This window comes from Panulirus ornatus, chromosome 56 (genome assembly GCF_036320965.1).
Source record: "Panulirus ornatus isolate Po-2019 chromosome 56, ASM3632096v1, whole genome shotgun sequence".
NCBI classification, from domain to species: domain Eukaryota; kingdom Metazoa; phylum Arthropoda; class Malacostraca; order Decapoda; family Palinuridae; genus Panulirus; species Panulirus ornatus.
The window spans coordinates 16,776,521-16,793,974 of NC_092279.1; the positions used below are offsets into that span (position 1 = coordinate 16,776,521).

Here is a 17,454-nt window from a genome sequence, read left to right on the forward strand (position 1 = left end):
CCGTATTCTTTTTTAATATACTTTAATATTTCTATATTAGGAGTTAGGGTCAACACAGTGACATGATATGAGATCAGACTGTAGTTCATTCACACATGCTACATGTTGGGGATATTTTTAAGTCTTTTGAAGATGATAACTTTCATAACCGCTTAGGTAATTGTATTCTTATGGGTAGAATTCGTTTGAAGTCCTTTCCCAAAGGCCCAACTGGTGAAACACAGCAGACATATTTCAGTCATAATATTGAAAATTAAGGTAAATTTTAGGTGTTGGAGATATTAAGTGAGGTTTTCATAGATCAGCATAGCTGAGCTTAGATAATGTTAGGTTTGGTTAAGCAAAATATGTCAAAAGAATCCTTGAAAACCTCACCTAACAGGTAAGATTCACTTTGTATTCTAACACTTCTTTGTAGTTGATGCATATATGTCATCTGCTGTGCCTTGCCACTTCGGAATGATTGCAGTTAAATGCATTTCTCTCTTGTTTCCATTGGAATCTTATAACTTTTGATTTTTAGTTCACAACTGGTCATCCTCAGTGTTTGTAAATGTACAGTAATGTAAAATCTCATCATTTTATGAGGGATATGTAACAATGTGGCAAGAAATATATTTCCTTAGTCTCCTCAACATAACTGGCCTAAATCCACCAAAATCCAAGGGGATTCATTAGCGGACTGGGTGTCTCAGCATTATATCAGTATCTCACTAATACTACTGCATTCCTCTTGGATTTCACTGCTTCAGGCCATGCCATACTTCCCACTGAAATCCATAAAGTTTCACCACTTCAGAATTCTCCTCATTACTTTCCTCATTCAATCTAGTCATACCATATGATCCTCTTAAATACCTCATTATCATAGTCTGGATTCTTGACATATTCATTAATATAATTCATATGTTCTGTCCAATATCTGTCATCACAAATCATGAATCAATATTAATAAAAAAATATGTGGGCCAGGATTGCAAGGTAGATTTTTTCTTTATCAGTTCATTTCTTTAGATGTTATACAAACAGGTTTTTTGTATATATGATTATAATGATATTCAATAAATCATAAAGGAAGCTATAGCATCTAATCATCACTCACTGGCAATCATAACAATAATGTGGGTGGGTTGAGATCACTCAGTCCACCACGTGTCAATCATTTCACTTATTTGTAGATATTAATTTTTTCTTTTTTACATGTGTGTACATACTGATGTTGAATATATCATCATACAAGCTATAAATCACTGTCTTATCATCACAGTAATAATTACAGTAATGACAAAATTGCACTGAGACCAGTATTAGTTGAGATTAGTTCTATTAATAAGCTAAGCAGAATCATATGCTACCACAATTAATGACATACTGAATCTGTATGCATATTTTCACGAACACGGAAATTGTTTGGTTGATTATTTGGTTTTTAAGGCTGTCATAAAGTTATAATGAAGGCTACTTGTTGGCATGAAAGTTCAAGAGACAAGGTCTGATTAGAGGTGAACTCTTGCTATACAGGACAAATAGGCAATTACCAAATGAAAAATCTTCAACACTTTCTTGTGTTAGAAATAATTCAAAGATCACATACTTTCAATATTCACAGATGGAGCATGGAAATGTGTAACATTTATAATGCAAAAATAGAAGATGGTATTATCATAAGATAAGGGCCTAAGTTTCAGCTGATAGGAGCCAAAATTTCATTTGACATGAAACAAATTGTAGTTTGGTAGGGGCTGAATTGTCAGTTAGGAGGGGCCACAGTGGTGAGTAAATGAGAGGAAACAAACTGTCAGCAGAGATCACAGTGCCGGTGAATATGAGGGATGAAATCATCAGTAAGGGCAAAAGTGTCAGTGCTCTTGGATTTCAGTGAGAAGTAGCTTTGCAACATTAGGAGATTCACTGAAGTGCACCAGTAATACTCATGAAATTTATATTTAATAGTTTTTCTTTGTATGAATTTTTATGATTTATAGTGCATCAAAATCCAAAGGATTATAAAAGAAATCCTTAAACACAAACTAAAAGAGAACTGCAGAAGGATCTATGAGTTACACCTTTGATGCTATAATAGAACCAGTTGAAAATGAATCTCTTGGATTTATGTGAGTTTTGTGAAGGCTAAAACTATCACTTACCACTACAGAGCAGAAAGTATAGTATCGCATTACTGGATAGGAAACCACAAAATATAATTATGGCAATACAAACTGAATATTTGTAATCTGCTAATAGCCACATAAATCTCATAAGGTAACTTGATCTCCTAAAGTACTGCAGGAGTATTTCACCAACCCTAATTTAGTCCTCTTGCATTTCATTGCTTAGGGAGAGCTATAGCCATGAGATGGAATCTTGACTACAACATCCACTCTTCACTAGCTTACGATTTATTACAAAATTGAGTAAGGTAGGATAAATCAACATGTACTTCTAATATTAAAATGAGGTTGGGGAAAATGTAGAAATAACTGATGTAGCGCTAATTCTCCCTTCACGAGTTTCATGGATCTAGCAGCTATTTACCTTAACCATTTTTTGGAGAAAAATGTAAAATACAGTGGCCCAAGATGAGTGAATAATTGATTATATTCCTTTTAACACTTCAAATACTGTGGTTCCACCAAAAACTGAACCTTGAAATGGCTGTCTAAATTGGGAAAATACTGGAATGGTAAATGTAGCATCTCCAACAAATCTTTGAGAACTCTATCGATATTTTATTGCACTAAAGCTAACGATGTTAGTCAGGCCTGGTTGCTTGACAAAAGTATCAATGAGGTGATAAAAGAATGACTCAGCAACAGGAAATGAAAATGGTGAATCTCGTTTTCTGTATTAACAAAGATATCTTGAGACATTTCCCTATTTCACTCTTATTTACTTACTTCCATCTCGAGCTCAGGCTCTTGAGAGTGAAGGTCGTCGACCTCCATTATCAGGAGGACTTGCTTCCACTCCGTAACAGGGAAATTATTCACATAATAATGTTAAAGATTTCTCCAACGTGTCTATGTTTACAAACACCCAAGTGACCGAAGGATTCTATTGACGTCATAATAATCTAATGTCTATGGGAAAGAGCTGATTGGTTCCTGAGGTTGAAACGTCATATCCTTGTTTTATTGACCAATGGGCAACATGAAGCATGAAAATCAAACTGGGTACAAAAACGTGTTATAAAAGGTTATTTTCTATTTTTATTGAATAATGTCAAACTAAAATGAAATGAATATTATAGAATTTAAAAATTGTTTTGAATTTATGTAAGTGAGTGTTCTATTTCATAATATGAGAGAAAAATATGGTAATGATAATATTGTTGGAATGATCAGCTGTGATTGCATCACTAGTGCAAGTGGAGTTCTCATTGGACGACAAATATTTTACTCCCATTTTTAGTTGTCGGATGCCTGAAAATGGAATGATTCGTACGATATCAGCTCTGCGCTCTGTTATCATGCTTCAACAGAAGTCTTTGAAGGTATAAAAAAGGCATTGGTTTTATAGTTTCACGTTGGTAGTACATTGCGAAAAATTGTGAAGATAATGAAATTGACACTACCTTGAGCAAACACACGCATGGCGGGAATACTCTTTTTGGGGGGATCACTTACCAATGGTGGCAAAATGCACACAATAGGTTTCGGTAAAACTACATATGTAATTTGAAAAGTAATGCAGACACATGGAACAAGGTTATTTGTATTTAAAGCATTATCGGCAGTGGAGTTTGTGCTAATATTAAAAACTGTGTGCTGCCTGTCGAGATATCATCATATTGCTGAGCGTGTGTAATATTATGTACACAGTGGAACTTATTTACTGGTTCTGTATTCTCAGAAAGTTAAAATTGAGAAGTTGGTCACCAGATATAGATTCCAAAATTTCGTAAGCTAATCCCTTGTGACATTTCAATTCAGCAATTGGCTAGAAGCATTTTCGATGTGTAATTTTGATAGATTCTGACTAACATTGTGGTCTGCTAGTTGAAATAATAAAATATTTGACCTACCTACTTCTCAGAGAATGCAGAATTGACCTTTCAGCAGGTAACACAGGCCAATAACATTTTTCAAGTGTAATTAGGAGAATCTAATATTGTCGTTTTAGATCAGTAACTGGCCAGTAACACTTTGCAAGTCTACTATAGAAAACGACACCATTGCTCTACTAGTCATGATACTCCTAAATATACTTAATCACCTATTTGCAGCATAGATATTACAAAAATTGGTATCCTTAACATTCTTTGAATGAAGTTACTGAAGTCCATATTGTAGCCCTCCTCCGCTGTACCCCATCCCCATTACCTGTCCATTCAGATTGTTTTCATCCATTTGTCTAAACAACCTTGGAGCTTGTGTTCAGGTTCCCCTCTAAGCTGATGCAAGGATTTTCATTTCTCTTATGACCTTGTCATCATCCGCAAATATATATATCGGGACGAGGCTAGTCCTCCTGGCAAGTAATTTACGTACACCAAGAAAAGCAGGGGCCTAAGACCATGCATTATGGCTCCTCTTGTTACCGTAACCCATTATGAGAATGTGTCTCTTACCTGCCTGTTTTGCTCCTTAACGCATAGGTTATCCTCACCCTAGCGAAGTTTACCCTGTATTTCTGCTAGTATTTCTGGCTTCCCAAACAACCTTCGCTGAGGAATAATGTAAAGGATTTCTGGCAATTAAAGAGCACACATCGTTCTCTTTGGTTTAAGAGCGAGCTCACCTCGTCTTAAGTTTAGCAGGATCGTAATTTAATAAAGAACCTTCTCTTACTGAAGCCGTGTTGTTCCCAAGTTAAGAAGTTCTTTGCAGTTAATTATTCGTGTTTTTCATGACCTTTTCCAGTGCTTTACAAGCAACACTTGCCAACGAAACGGTTCTATAGTTTAATGCGATTTCGCAGTCTCCGTTTTGAAGATAGGCACGACATTTGCCGTGTTCCACATCTTGAGAACCCTGTAGAGTCCTATTGGACAGTATTTCGAGAGGCTTGGCAAGTGCTTTAGCGCATTCGTACGGTCCAAAAGGAGAGACCATCTGGTGCGTGTTTGATTAGCCTGATTATTTCGTTTTATGTTAATCTACATTTCTTTCCCCTTTCCCCTCCCACCTTTCTAATACCAGTGATGTTATCCTCCTCTGCAAGAACACGAATACATTAAGACCACTTGATTTCATGCCCTCTGGTTGTTGTAAAACTATATCTCGTAGAACTGTCTGCTGTCCACATCGATTTTTTTTTTTTTTACTGTAAAGGTCGTGATCAGGTCACCCCTCGGTCTTCATTGATAAGGTGGATAGATTTAGAGCCTCCAGTCTTTCCTTGTAGCTTCGCTGTCTTAGTTATGGTTCCATCTATGTTGGCCTCCTCTCGACCTCTGCGAACTCTTTCTGCTTTACATGATTACCAAACCTGAGAGTAGCATATTCTAGTTTTGATCTTACGTATCATATGAATAGCTACCTAAATACTATGCATTTACTTAAAACCTCCTCTGATGTTTGTCAGCGGACAGTTTGTGTACCTAACTATTCTCCTAATACAGGACTCTGTCGCCAGAGTCCTGAAGCTTATATCTTGCAAAGCAACCATATTGAGGGCGTCTTTCCCTTTGTCCCATCGTGTATTTGTGTGTGTGTGTGTGTGTGTGTGTGTGTGTGTGTTGATACCGATAGTGATTACTATTTGTGTTACTTGTAGAAAGTGTTGCAGTAATGTTGCCCTGTCTTAAATCTACACACAAATGTAGTTTTTTTTTTTTTTACCAATTGCGTCTAAGCTACGTATCTTCATTGTATATCACCTGACTGTTCTAGGTCTTCTATCCCTTTCTTGTATCTCCCCTGCCGATGTGTTTATTACACAAAAGTGCACGTGGGAGCTTATTGTGTTTCATTTTCCTCGGTGTAATTAGCATACACTAGATCACGCTCACCACTGTGACCTCTTGCAGTATATATATTATCCCTAGGGTTATGGAAGAAAGAATACTTCATATGTATTCCTTGCGTGTCGTAGAAGGCGACTTAAAACGGGTGGGGGCTGGAAATCCTCCCCTCCAGTTTTCGCTTTTCTAAAAGAAGGAACAGAGAAGGGAACCAAGTGAGGATTTTCCCTCTTAAGGCTGACTCTTCTGTTCTTGACGCTACCTCGCTAACGCGGGAAATGGTATATATATATATATATATATATATATATATATATATATATATATATATATATATATATATATATACCATATGCATTTAGACAGTTTGAGACTGAGTGAGCGTATACCCGTGATAAATTGATGTTTCTCACGGTTTTCGTAGCATCATAAACACTTTACTTCCTCTTACTCTAAAAAAATATTTTGATGTACATTGTATTTGACATTCATAATGTTACGTCACCCATAGAATTAAAAATTTTTTTTTCAAGAACTTTACTAATGTAAGATAACATCTTGGCATCAGACATAGAGCGCCCTAGATGTAAAGAACGTATGAAGTAAAATAATTGCAAAATCTATAGAATGGCTAGTACTAAGAGTTGTCCAGGGGCACAAAAGATAACGAAATGCCAAATTTCGTTTTCATTTTATCTTCAGGAGCTGTAGCAAGGACCCAGATAAGGATCTTCCCGAGGTCATCTCGTTCGTCGGCAGATAAGGATCTTCCCGAGGTCATCTCGTTCTTCTAAACACCTCTTTACAGCGACCGGTCGTTGGACAGGTTAGCTGATAATGCACGAGGATAAGAGACAAGCTACTACAAATAGCGCACCACGTTGCACGACAACATTTACCCAGTACGACAAGAGAACGTTAGCCTACGATGTCTGGCTATGACGTAAGATGCCTCTCCACCAATCAGGAAGGTTGACGTGTGTTGACGTTGAGCAGCGCAGCCTCAAGCTCACCGCGGTCCATGACTGAGTCTGTGGCTCCTGCGGGTGTATTGGATAGACCTTAGGAGAGCTTTTAACTGCTTCAGGGAACAAGAGACTCTCAACCAGTGTTTCCAGTGACAATGAGATTACAGGGGGCCCTTTGTTTCGTCTCCCTATTTATGTGTGTTTGTGGTACGTACAGCACTCTTGGATGTGTAATTGTCTATATTATGTTAGAATCTTGACAGCAGTGGAAGCATGCTGATATTTCCCCACAAGGAAAATGTTTAAACTCATTAGGATTGTGCTGGTGAAATTGTACAAAGTGTTTGAAGTTATATGGTGGAATAGTAAGGCACAAACGTCTGTAGTCATGGGCGGTCAAATACCTTGAGAGCAACAGACATGAATATACCAGTGATAATGGTACAATACCAGTTCTGGGCCACCTCAGAAATAATATGTGGATTTATGAACTCCTTTTAGGTAGAAGAATGACTTAGACTGGGGAACATGAAGAGGAACATCAATTGTGCAAGTGATGGTATAGTAAATCTAGGAAAATGTGAAATTGTTAACCTTTAGATTTCAACAGAACCCCTGAAAACCACCTCCCTTACTTTCCTTAAAGCAACCAGAATTTACGATATGTTCAATGTTAATGGGGAAATTTGTTCTGTGTTTAGTGTTCAAAGTTTATTTATCTACAACTGTACAGATTCATTGTGGCAGAAGGAAGGTGATAATAATGTATGGTATATTTTGGGTATATTGAATATTAGAGTAAGTCTCGGCTCTTGCAAGAGTTTAGATGAGATCTTAATTTTTTTTAATACAAAGAAAAAATATTGGAATTACTCTCCATAGATGTATATCGCTGTTGTTGAAAATATGTTTGGTAGATGGTATTCTGTCATTGAAATTGTGAATGACCAGTGTACGTCAGTTTTTGATAATGAATTTACTGCAGCTGATTTGTGAAAGCTCCAGTATTTTTTTTTCCCATGTGGCCTGTGTATATAGTTCATATTCTTATACTGGACACCTTTGCCTTTTGGAAATATCTGATACTGGACACCTTTTCCTTGAGGGAAAATGCTAAACCATTAACAATGGTAGTGGCATTCTGCACATCCGTACCAGACACTGCAGCATAGATTTTGAAGCTGTGACATTTGTACAAGATAACTGACTTAAGTGATCAAAAACCTGAGTAGCCATATTTGCTTGTTGACAAAAATACCACATCTCTACTTTTGCCAGAGAGTACTGTAGTAGTTCATATGCTTGGCAGCAGAGCAGCATAAATGAAAGAGCAGATAGCAGATGTAAACAGTGTTTCACCTAGATGTATCTAATTTTGTTTAGAATTTTTTTTCTAGTAACTGTATTAACAAATAAATGGATTTTTTGATATTAGATAATATATTAGTATAGAGGGAATATTAGCACTGATGCGATACAGAGGTTAATGTATGGGTGAAATATTTCTTAGCATCAATTTGGATGTAACTTAAAGAGTTCCTTAGAGAATTTATAATTAGCTTTTAGTTCTATGATAGAAGGGATATGAGGTAAATTATCTTTAGTATAATGAGAGATTTAAAGGGAAAAAGTCCTCAAGGGAAATATCAGTAGTCCTTGTATATGTTTTACTTTGAATCAGTTTAGTTTGATATTGATATAATTATTCATTATTAAACCATCAGTATAATTAGGAGTTGCATGGTACGATATAAAATTTTTTACTTTTCAGTTTTCTCATATTTTCATTATAAGGGAGAAGTTTATTGACAGGTGTTTTTGTTGCAGGGCGAGGGACTCAACATGTAACATGTGGGTCTGTGGTGAAACTGTACAATGCATATTACAAGGTGGGTGTGGACCCAGTTGATTTTGAAATGTTTGAGGTTCTTTACTTTATTTGTTTATTACTTTAGTTTTGTAAAAGTGAAATTATATTAAGTGAAAGGATTATGTTTGCTGTAGTTTAGCAACTGGAAGGTATAATTATGTAAAATTTTGGATATGTGTACACTACTGCATTTTCACAAATATTTTGACCTTATTTTAGATGTTTAGTAAACAGATAACCAAACTTAAGTAATCAGTAGTGATTGTTGGCAGGAATTGTGCATAGCATTGCTGTCTTTGAACCACATTTAGTTGTATATACAAACATTAGCATTATTATATTTGTGTACCAGCATATACCCAGGACAGTGTTAATTTATATAGAATCTTGAAATCATTGCTAGTCTTGTTCCCACATCACCTTTTCAGCTGCATATTCTCTCCTGTTGAAAGCTCCATTATTCTCTTTGCACTTTGTTAAAGTCTTTACGGTTCTTTTCCTGTGTGTGCCAAAGTAAATTGATTTTATACAACATGAATTATTTTATGATAGGTGTACATGCAGTTGCTGGTTGCGTTTTAGAAAAAATGTTTCGTAGGGGAGTAATCAGGTGGCATCCTGTCTAATGTGTACGGTGTATTATATATTCTATGAAGTATATGTTGTGAGTATTGAAATGTATGAAAGTTATAAAATCAGGAATACAAGCACCCCATGAAATTTGATTTTGAAGCTTGTGAAAAAGAGAGTTAGTGCAACCCAAAATATATAAGAATAAATTACAGGAAAGTTGCTAGTGTTTTGCACATACAGGCAAAAGAAATAAATTTTTTTTAAAAGTGCTTCAATTTTTGATGAAGTTTCTTCATTGTTCCATCTTAACCCCCCCAAAACAGGTACCTAAATTTCCTGATGATTCTGAAAAATTGTGTTTTTCTAGAAAAGGGGAAACACTATGAAAAAAGAAACAGATAAGAAAAGAAAAGATAAGCAAATGAAGTAGGCTTCGATTTTTCCCATAAGAAATAAAAACTGGTGGGAGGATGTGGGATTGCTGAGGTAGTGGTAAGTGCTGCACAGCATGGTGTCTCCATGTTTAGTGTCACCACCTCTTTTCATCATTGTCTGCAATATTTTTATAACATTAGTTTTGACTGTAGGCACTCATGCTGTGGATCAAACATAGCAGTCTGGTGTATTATTCCCCGAAGTCATTGCTGAATAGCTTTGTAATTATTTTTAAAGGTCATATGCATCATGTACCATTACAAATCAGCTGGTGTGAAAGTGCTAATTATAGATGTGTGTTAGGTTCCTTTTACCAGGCATTGTAGATCTACATGAAGATTTGTTGAAAGGCTAATATACTACTAGATTTGTAATTTTGTAATCCAAATGAATGAACGAGGAAGTACATAGCACATGGGGCAGTTTTGAAATCTATACTGTTATGATACTGAGTTTTTATTTGATTATTTCATGTTAGAGATGGATTTTTGTGCTTGTAATGTTTGGCACTCATTTGTAGTTTGATGAACAGTCTTAAGATAATTGTTATCCTGGTTCTTTGTCATATTTGTACTTTTTGGTATTCTGGTAGCAGTTCTCAGTAGTTTTAAAACGGGCAGTCTTAATGGAAGCTGACCATCATCCCAGTTCAATGTGTATGATTTGTAACTTTAAGTATTCATTTTTTTAGGTTCGTCTTCACTCCCATGATGTGAAATATGGTTCTGGTTCAGGTCAGCAATCAGTAACAGGAACACCACAGCAAGAAGACCACAACTCTAACTGGCTTATAAAGGGCGTAGCAAAGAAACCATGCAAACGGGGGTACGTTGACTGTTCAGGATATTGAGTATATATTATTTACATATTTATTTACAATATTTATATTTCAGCATAGTAGATGAGTTATTGCTTGACTTTGGTAACCTGAATGGAAATGGTGACCAGCTTGTGGAGTTGTGTTTAGTGAAAGGACTGGTGATCAGAAATATCTAACTTAAGAAAAGGAACATAGATAAGTATATATTATGCATTATGCACTAAATGAAAGGCATGCTCAAGAAAGACTATTATATGGAGGCAATGGTGAAGATTTTGGAAGCTTTTGGAAAAAAAGAATTGTTAATGATGTGAGTGGAAAGATGGTAGTGAAAGTAGGTAAGCTTGAGAAAAAGGTTTGTTTGAAGAGACACCAGGAGACACTGAGTGTTATTGAATGGCAAATGGTGAGAGTAAATGAAGCTAGGAGATTGGGTGAGGAATGGGAGGTGTTTAAGGAAGTAATGCTGGTATGTGTGAAAGAAGTGTGTGTTATATGGAGGGTGAGAGGTGGGCAGGTAAGTAAGGGTGGTGAATGGTGGGATAACATTTAAATTTCTAGAGAAAGAATAAAGATGTATTTGTGTTACAGGGAAGGTGTGAGATTGAGTGGAAGACGTATGAAAGAAAGTAGTAGGATGTCAAGAGGAAGGTACAGTATCTGAAGATGGTAAGTGAGAATTGGGGTGAGAAAGTATGAACAAATTCAAGAGAGAAGAAAATAATGTATTGGAAGAAGGTTAATATTATGAAAAGAACAAGAAAACAAATGAGAAAAAACAGCTAGGGATGATATGAAGAGATAGAGTGAGTAATTTGAAATTTTGTATGTTTTTGATGGTAGTGTGGTTGGTGTTTGGGTTGGGAGGTATGCAAAGTGAGTCATGGTATGTAGTGTGACAAAAAAAGTGTTTAAAATTCTTGTGTGAGATGAAATGTGACAAGGTGGCTGAGGATTGGCTGAATGCCTGTATAGTGCTATTGTATAAAGGCCAAGCAGTAGAAGTTTGAGTGTTCAAAAGTTACTGAGGTATAAGTGTGTTAAGTGTACTGGGTTTGAGGTTTCAGAAGTGGTAGAGGATGTGAGGATCATGTATTTGCTTTCAAGAATGTGTGAGATATACTTTAGTGAGAGAGAAGGATTTTTATGTGACATTTATGGGTTGGGAGAAACATATAATAGGATGCTCTGTGGAGGTTGTTACATATATATGGTTTTGGAGGGTAGCTATTAAAAGTAGCAAGTTTTTTATAAATAATGTTAGGCCTCTGTACAAGTACCTAGAGAGAGGTGATTCCACTTGAAGGTGGGCCAATGGCAGGGGTGTGTGAGATAAATGCAAGGGTCTTGGAGAGTGAGGTAAGAATGCAGTGTGAAGGGGTTAAAGTGGCTTTATCTGTTATAAATTATGATATTGAAACGGGGTTGGGGGATATTATATTTTGGTGTCTTTTTTGGCTCTCAAAAATAGTGTTATACCCAGCCAAAAATTGTAGTTAATTGCTTTCACAGTACCAATACTTTCATGTTCATTAGGGAACCTGTTGCTTGTGGACAAACCATTCGCCTGGAGCACCTACCAACGAGGAAGAATCTGCATTCACACCTCTTTTCATCACCACTGTCAGACAAACAAGAGATATCTGCTTTTGGGGAGGAAGGTGAAGGAGATTCTGGGGATGAATGGATGGTCATCTGTGATGGTGAAGAATGGGGCCGTCACCAGAACATCATGGTCCGACATGTTGACACAGATGTGTATGTAACTTATGAATTTTTATTTTGCTAGTCCATATCTCACAATTTTTGTTTTTACAGGGGTATCATAGATTTCTTGTTCATTAGATTCAGTGAAATTTGAATTTTTGTTTTGCTGATAGTTTACCATGATGCTTGCTTTCATCACTATAACCAGAAACATGCTTTTACAGGTACCTTGGTGTAACAGGGCAACAATATGGTCGCCCTATCCATGGCCAGAATGAAGTTGTAGGGTTAGCACGACCAGGAGTACAAGCTAAATGGCAGACCATGGAAGGGGTCTTCATCAATCCATCAGATTTCTCAGAAGATAGTAGAATATACCATGATCCATCAGAACTCTGATATTATTTCTCTCATAGTGTACCTAATGTGAAGTGTGCCAGTAGCTACGTGTTTATAGCATTTTCTTATACTGATACCATTTTCATGAAAGACATGTAAGTCAGGACTGTGTTATATATGTGAAAGTGAAATATCTCTGTGTGTTATTAAATAGCACTTTGTGAAAAGTTAATACAGTCAAGTTTACAGTGTTTTTTTTATCTTTGAAGTTACTTAGAATATGTATACTTTGTTTCGAAGTGCAAGATATTGCTTTTTTCATCCAAATGGATGAAACAAGTTATCAGTATTATTTGGTTTTACAGGTAAAATTTCCAAAACTCAAATGGTATGGAATCAAATATTGTTTGAATTTTGGAAAAACTTGGACTTTGGATACCTAAACTTTGTCCTTGTACATTCAAATAAATGCTAGTAAATCTGATTTGGTGAGGCCACAAGGGCATAATAGTTCTGTTTTTTCTGATTGGTTTCAAATCTTCGTATATCAAGTATTGTTCTCCTTATTCATTTGAACATAAATCAGCCAATTTGGATGGATTCACTGTGTCATTCAGGTATATTTCTTCTGTTGTTGGGGTTTTGTTAAAACAAGGAGATGGAATTCTTACCTAGCTCCTTCATCCCTTAGTTTCAGTGTATAGTCGAGAAAATGATATGGTAAATTGTATTTTTCACATATCATTCATACACTGTTCTTTTCTGTTGGTTCGTATGGTTCTAACCAAATGGTCAAATTGATGATTATCTGCATATTCAAAAATTATAGAAAATAGTTGAAATAGATTGAGGTTTTAATTCCTGCTGATCATTAGTGACAATTTTCATTTCAAAACATTCAAGTTTTAATCGATGAATTCATATTTTTCTACACAGTTTTCCTTGGAATGCTCTTACTTGATTTTGGGTAAGTCAAGGATATTATCACTTGTTTCATGTTTGTTTTGTTATCCTTGTATCATGTTCTTTCATATCGTAAGACCTTATTTATTCATTTTTTTTTCATTACATAAGACCTCACTCATTTACTACTTTTTTAATTTGGTATTGAAGATGTATTCTCTTGTTTGGGAGACTGACCTGATGAGAATATTAGGGTGAAATGATTAAATTTTTTCTTTGGCTGATATTGGCTATTACTGGTACTAACTGCCTGGGCACCAGGAGGGTTAGTGATAGTTATATAGGTTAGTGATAGTTATATAGTGAGCCAGCACTTCACTGGTCAAATTGCACATCTCTAACTCAGATAGCTGTCACTTATTTCTGCTTCTCCCACATGGGAACTTCTGGGGAATGGAACCATGGAAGCAGAAGCTAGTCATAGGGTGGGGAGGAGGTGAAGGTTCTGGAAGTGCTGAAGAATGTGTGGAAGGAGAGAATGTTACACATCATGATAGCTAGAGAATGTATGTAAGCTGATGTGGCCTTCATCTGTTTCTGGTGCTACTTTGGTAACATGGGAAATGACAATCAGGTATGAAAGGCCACATTCGTTCACACTCAGTCTCTAGCTGTCATGTGTAATGCACCGAAACCACAGCTCCCTATCCATATCCAGGCCCCATAGACTTTTCCATGGTTTACCCCATACGTTTCACATACCCTGGTTCAGTTCATTGACAGCACATCGATCCTGGTATACCACATCGTTCCAATTCACTATATCTTGCATGCCTCTCACCCTCTTGTATATTCAGGCCCCAATCGCTCAAAATCTTTTTCACTCCATCCTTCCACCTCCAGTTTGGTCCCCTACTTCTCCTTGTTCCCTCCACCTCTGACACATATATTCTTTTTGTCAACCTTTCCGTACTCATTCTCCCTATATGTCCAAACCATTTCATACTTATTTGCCATTTCCTGTGTTAGTGAGGTAGCTTCAAGAACAGAATGACTGAGCTCAAGAAGGAAAAAAATCCTCATGAGGCCCCCTTCTCTTTTCCTTCTTTTGGAAAATAAAACAGGGGGGAGGATTTTACCCCCCAACTCCCATGCAAGTCAGTCACCTTCTATGACATACAGGGCATTTGGAGATAGAATTCTTTCTCCCCCTCCTCAGGTGTCTATACATATATAATTTTAATGAGATGGCCATGATTAGGGCATTCAGTTGCCCATGTTGCCTCAGCTAACATTAAAAAATGCAGTTTTTCGGGGATTTGCCACACCCAGTCTACCTTCACTAGTTTCTCTATTTTTGTAAATATGTAGATTATGAATTCATTCAAAAAGTAAGGACCTCCTGAAGAGAAATTTGTGAAAAACGTATGAAAAATACAATGTATTATGTTACTGATTATAGTTTTCTACAGTAATTTTCTGCATATGTAGTCAAGTATCAGTTTATGCATTAGGTAAGAACCTACCGGAAAATATTATTTACAAAACTAAATGAAAAATACAATTTAGTATATCATTTTATTGATTACATATTGATTGTTTGGAAGCCAAGGGCTGTACATGACAGTTTGACAATAGAAAGAAGAGAAACAAGAATATTTTGAATTTAGATTTAGAGACCTTCAAATTTTTGACATTCAAAATTTGGAAGTTTTTTTACCTGTATACCTAAAAGATGAAACAAAAATTGAAGGATCCTGGAAATTTCTTTGTAGTCTGTAATATAAGATCTCAAGTAATGTATTTTATCATAAACTTCATTATTTCAAGAGGAAACTGAGCACACATTTGTCATGTAAAAAAGAATTGCAAATATTTTTCAATGAAATATGTTTTATTTATTGCTTTAAGGGCACTGTCAGTGTGTTTGTCTGGAAAGCTGAATTATGAGTGAACAGCACAACTGCATTTTCACTTATCCACATATTTTATATCCTATTCATTTCATACTGACTGGTTGACGGGTAAATTCTAATCAGATTGAAGTTGGATACAGAGTACTGAAGATTTTGGAGCACAATTTACAGGCATATGAATACAGCTGATGTGTTGACAAAGTGATTTAGAAATTATTCATGTGTGAGCTCTTGAGATGGATTCACAGTGAATTAATATTTTACAAATGTGTTATGAGAAGTAGCTGTCATCAAATTTTGAGATGTCCTGTGAGTGGTGTATGGAGGAATTCGAATTGCTGGAATGTGCTGTAAAAGCAGATGAACAGGATAGGACAGGGGAATGGAAAAGAAAATATGGGTAAGTGGACATGCATAACCTAGCATATGTGTTTCATTAATTGTGCATGTGTGTACACCAATAAGTATATGTATGTGCATTGCAGATGTGCAAATATGTGCAAGTTTTAGTGACTTTCAAACATGCATAAATGAATGTTTGAATGTCTGAGTACAGGCATTACATATTTCTGTATATCACAATATCATCCAAATAAACTACACAGCCAGGCAAATCCCTGATGAGAATGTCCATAAGTCGCTGAAATGTGGCAGGGGCATTTTCTTGCCAAAAGGTATCGCTTTACATTTATGTCTGTCCCATCTGTCTCAGTTAATTCGATTTGCCAGTGTCCTTTCCTGAGGTCCAGTTTTGTCAGATAGTGACCATTGCCAACTTGATCTATGCAATCTTCCACACACAGCAGGGAGTAAATGTCAGCACTTATAACCTCTTTGATTTGGCGGTGGTCAACACAGAACTGATATGTCATGTCAGGCTTGGGTACAAGGGTCACAGGTGAGCTCCACTCTAACTGACACGGCTCAGTCATATAGTTTAGCCCCTTCTGAGAAATGTTTGCCTGTTGTGGACTTGCCTGGTACGGAGCTTGTTTAATAGGCTGGGCATCTCCCACCTCTAAATCGTGGATTGTCACTGAGGTTTGTCCAGGTGTGCTTCGGGAAACCTCTGGGTGTTTTGAGAGCAAGGCAGATATATGCGCACTTTGCTTCCCTGTCAGGTGCAAGAGTTTTGCTTCCCTCTCCTTTAACTTGCTGATATAGTCTAACAGTCCAACACACTCACCCGTTCTGCCATACGTCTTTCAATGACTTAAGAGGCCCTCGATCCTCATCGGCAAACATCAGCTCAAAGGGGAGAAACCTAGACTCATTTGGCACCTCTCTAGTGGCAAACAAAAGGAACGACTGTCCCTTATCCCAGTTGCCAGTGTTTTTGGCACAGTACTCTTTCAGCATGGACTTCAATGTGGAATGGTTGTGTTCCAATGCACCCTGACTCTGAGGGTGGTAAGTGGTGGAGGTAATCTTACCGATAATCGATTCTATCAGGGTTTATTGAAAAGTTCTGGGCAGAATTGGACCCCTGATCAGATTGCACCTCTTTCAGTAGTCAAAACTTTGTGAAGAAGCTAAGTAATTCCCTGGCAACAGCTTTTGCATTCATGCTTCTTAAAGGTATCGCTTCAGGATATCTTGTCATATCAATAATGCTCAAAATGTATCAGCTTCTAGATGGGGTTTTGGGCAAGGTGCCCACACTGTCAACTGTAACGCGAACAGAGGAGCCTTAAGCTTTTCATTATGCTTCCCTGTCACTTGACATGTATGACACGTCTTTACATACTTCTCTACATACTGAGCCAGATCACGGCGGACACCAGGCCAGTACACATTATGCCACACTCTATCCAGGGTCTTTCTTACCCTTAAGTGACCTCGCATGACGCGGGACAAGTGAGGTATCACTAGGAAACAGACGAAGATTGGCCCATCCACTCATTAATATATGTAACATTCAGACACCCCAATCTGAGCCCATACACGAACATATACATGCATGTACACATCAACATATACATATATAAACGTGTACATATACTTGCCTTCGTCCATTT

The 17,454-nt window shown here is 36.8% G+C and overlaps 2 protein-coding genes across 3 annotated transcripts in view; one reads left to right on the forward strand and one right to left on the reverse strand.

Moving 5' to 3' along the window:
- Nucleotides 1-3,054, reverse strand: part of REPTOR-BP (REPTOR-binding partner) — a 16,626-nt gene extending 13,572 nt beyond the window's left edge. Inside the window, exon 1 of the mRNA XM_071693977.1 lies at nt 2,898-3,054. Coding sequence (XP_071550078.1) covers nt 2,898-2,945 — 48 coding nt within the window. The 5' untranslated portion in view covers nt 2,946-3,054. The remainder of the gene's footprint in view (nt 1-2,897) is intronic.
- The window catches only part of LOC139765961 (stromal cell-derived factor 2-like), a 17,397-nt gene extending 1,914 nt beyond the window's left edge, over nt 1-15,483 (forward strand). Inside the window, exons 1-6 of one of the 2 annotated variants that reach the window (XM_071693975.1) lie at nt 3,355-3,493; nt 6,608-7,080; nt 8,701-8,762; nt 10,443-10,576; nt 12,108-12,329; nt 12,503-15,483. In XM_071693975.1, coding sequence (XP_071550076.1) covers nt 7,029-7,080; nt 8,701-8,762; nt 10,443-10,576; nt 12,108-12,329; nt 12,503-12,677 — 645 coding nt within the window. In that variant the 5' untranslated portion in view covers nt 3,355-3,493; nt 6,608-7,028 and the 3' untranslated portion in view covers nt 12,678-15,483. Of the gene's footprint in view, nt 1-3,354; nt 3,494-6,607; nt 7,081-8,700; nt 8,763-10,442; nt 10,577-12,107; nt 12,330-12,502 lie in introns of those variants that run through there. The other variant, XM_071693976.1, reaches the window with a different exon arrangement.
- The last annotated feature ends 1,971 nt before the right edge of the window (nt 15,484-17,454 follow it).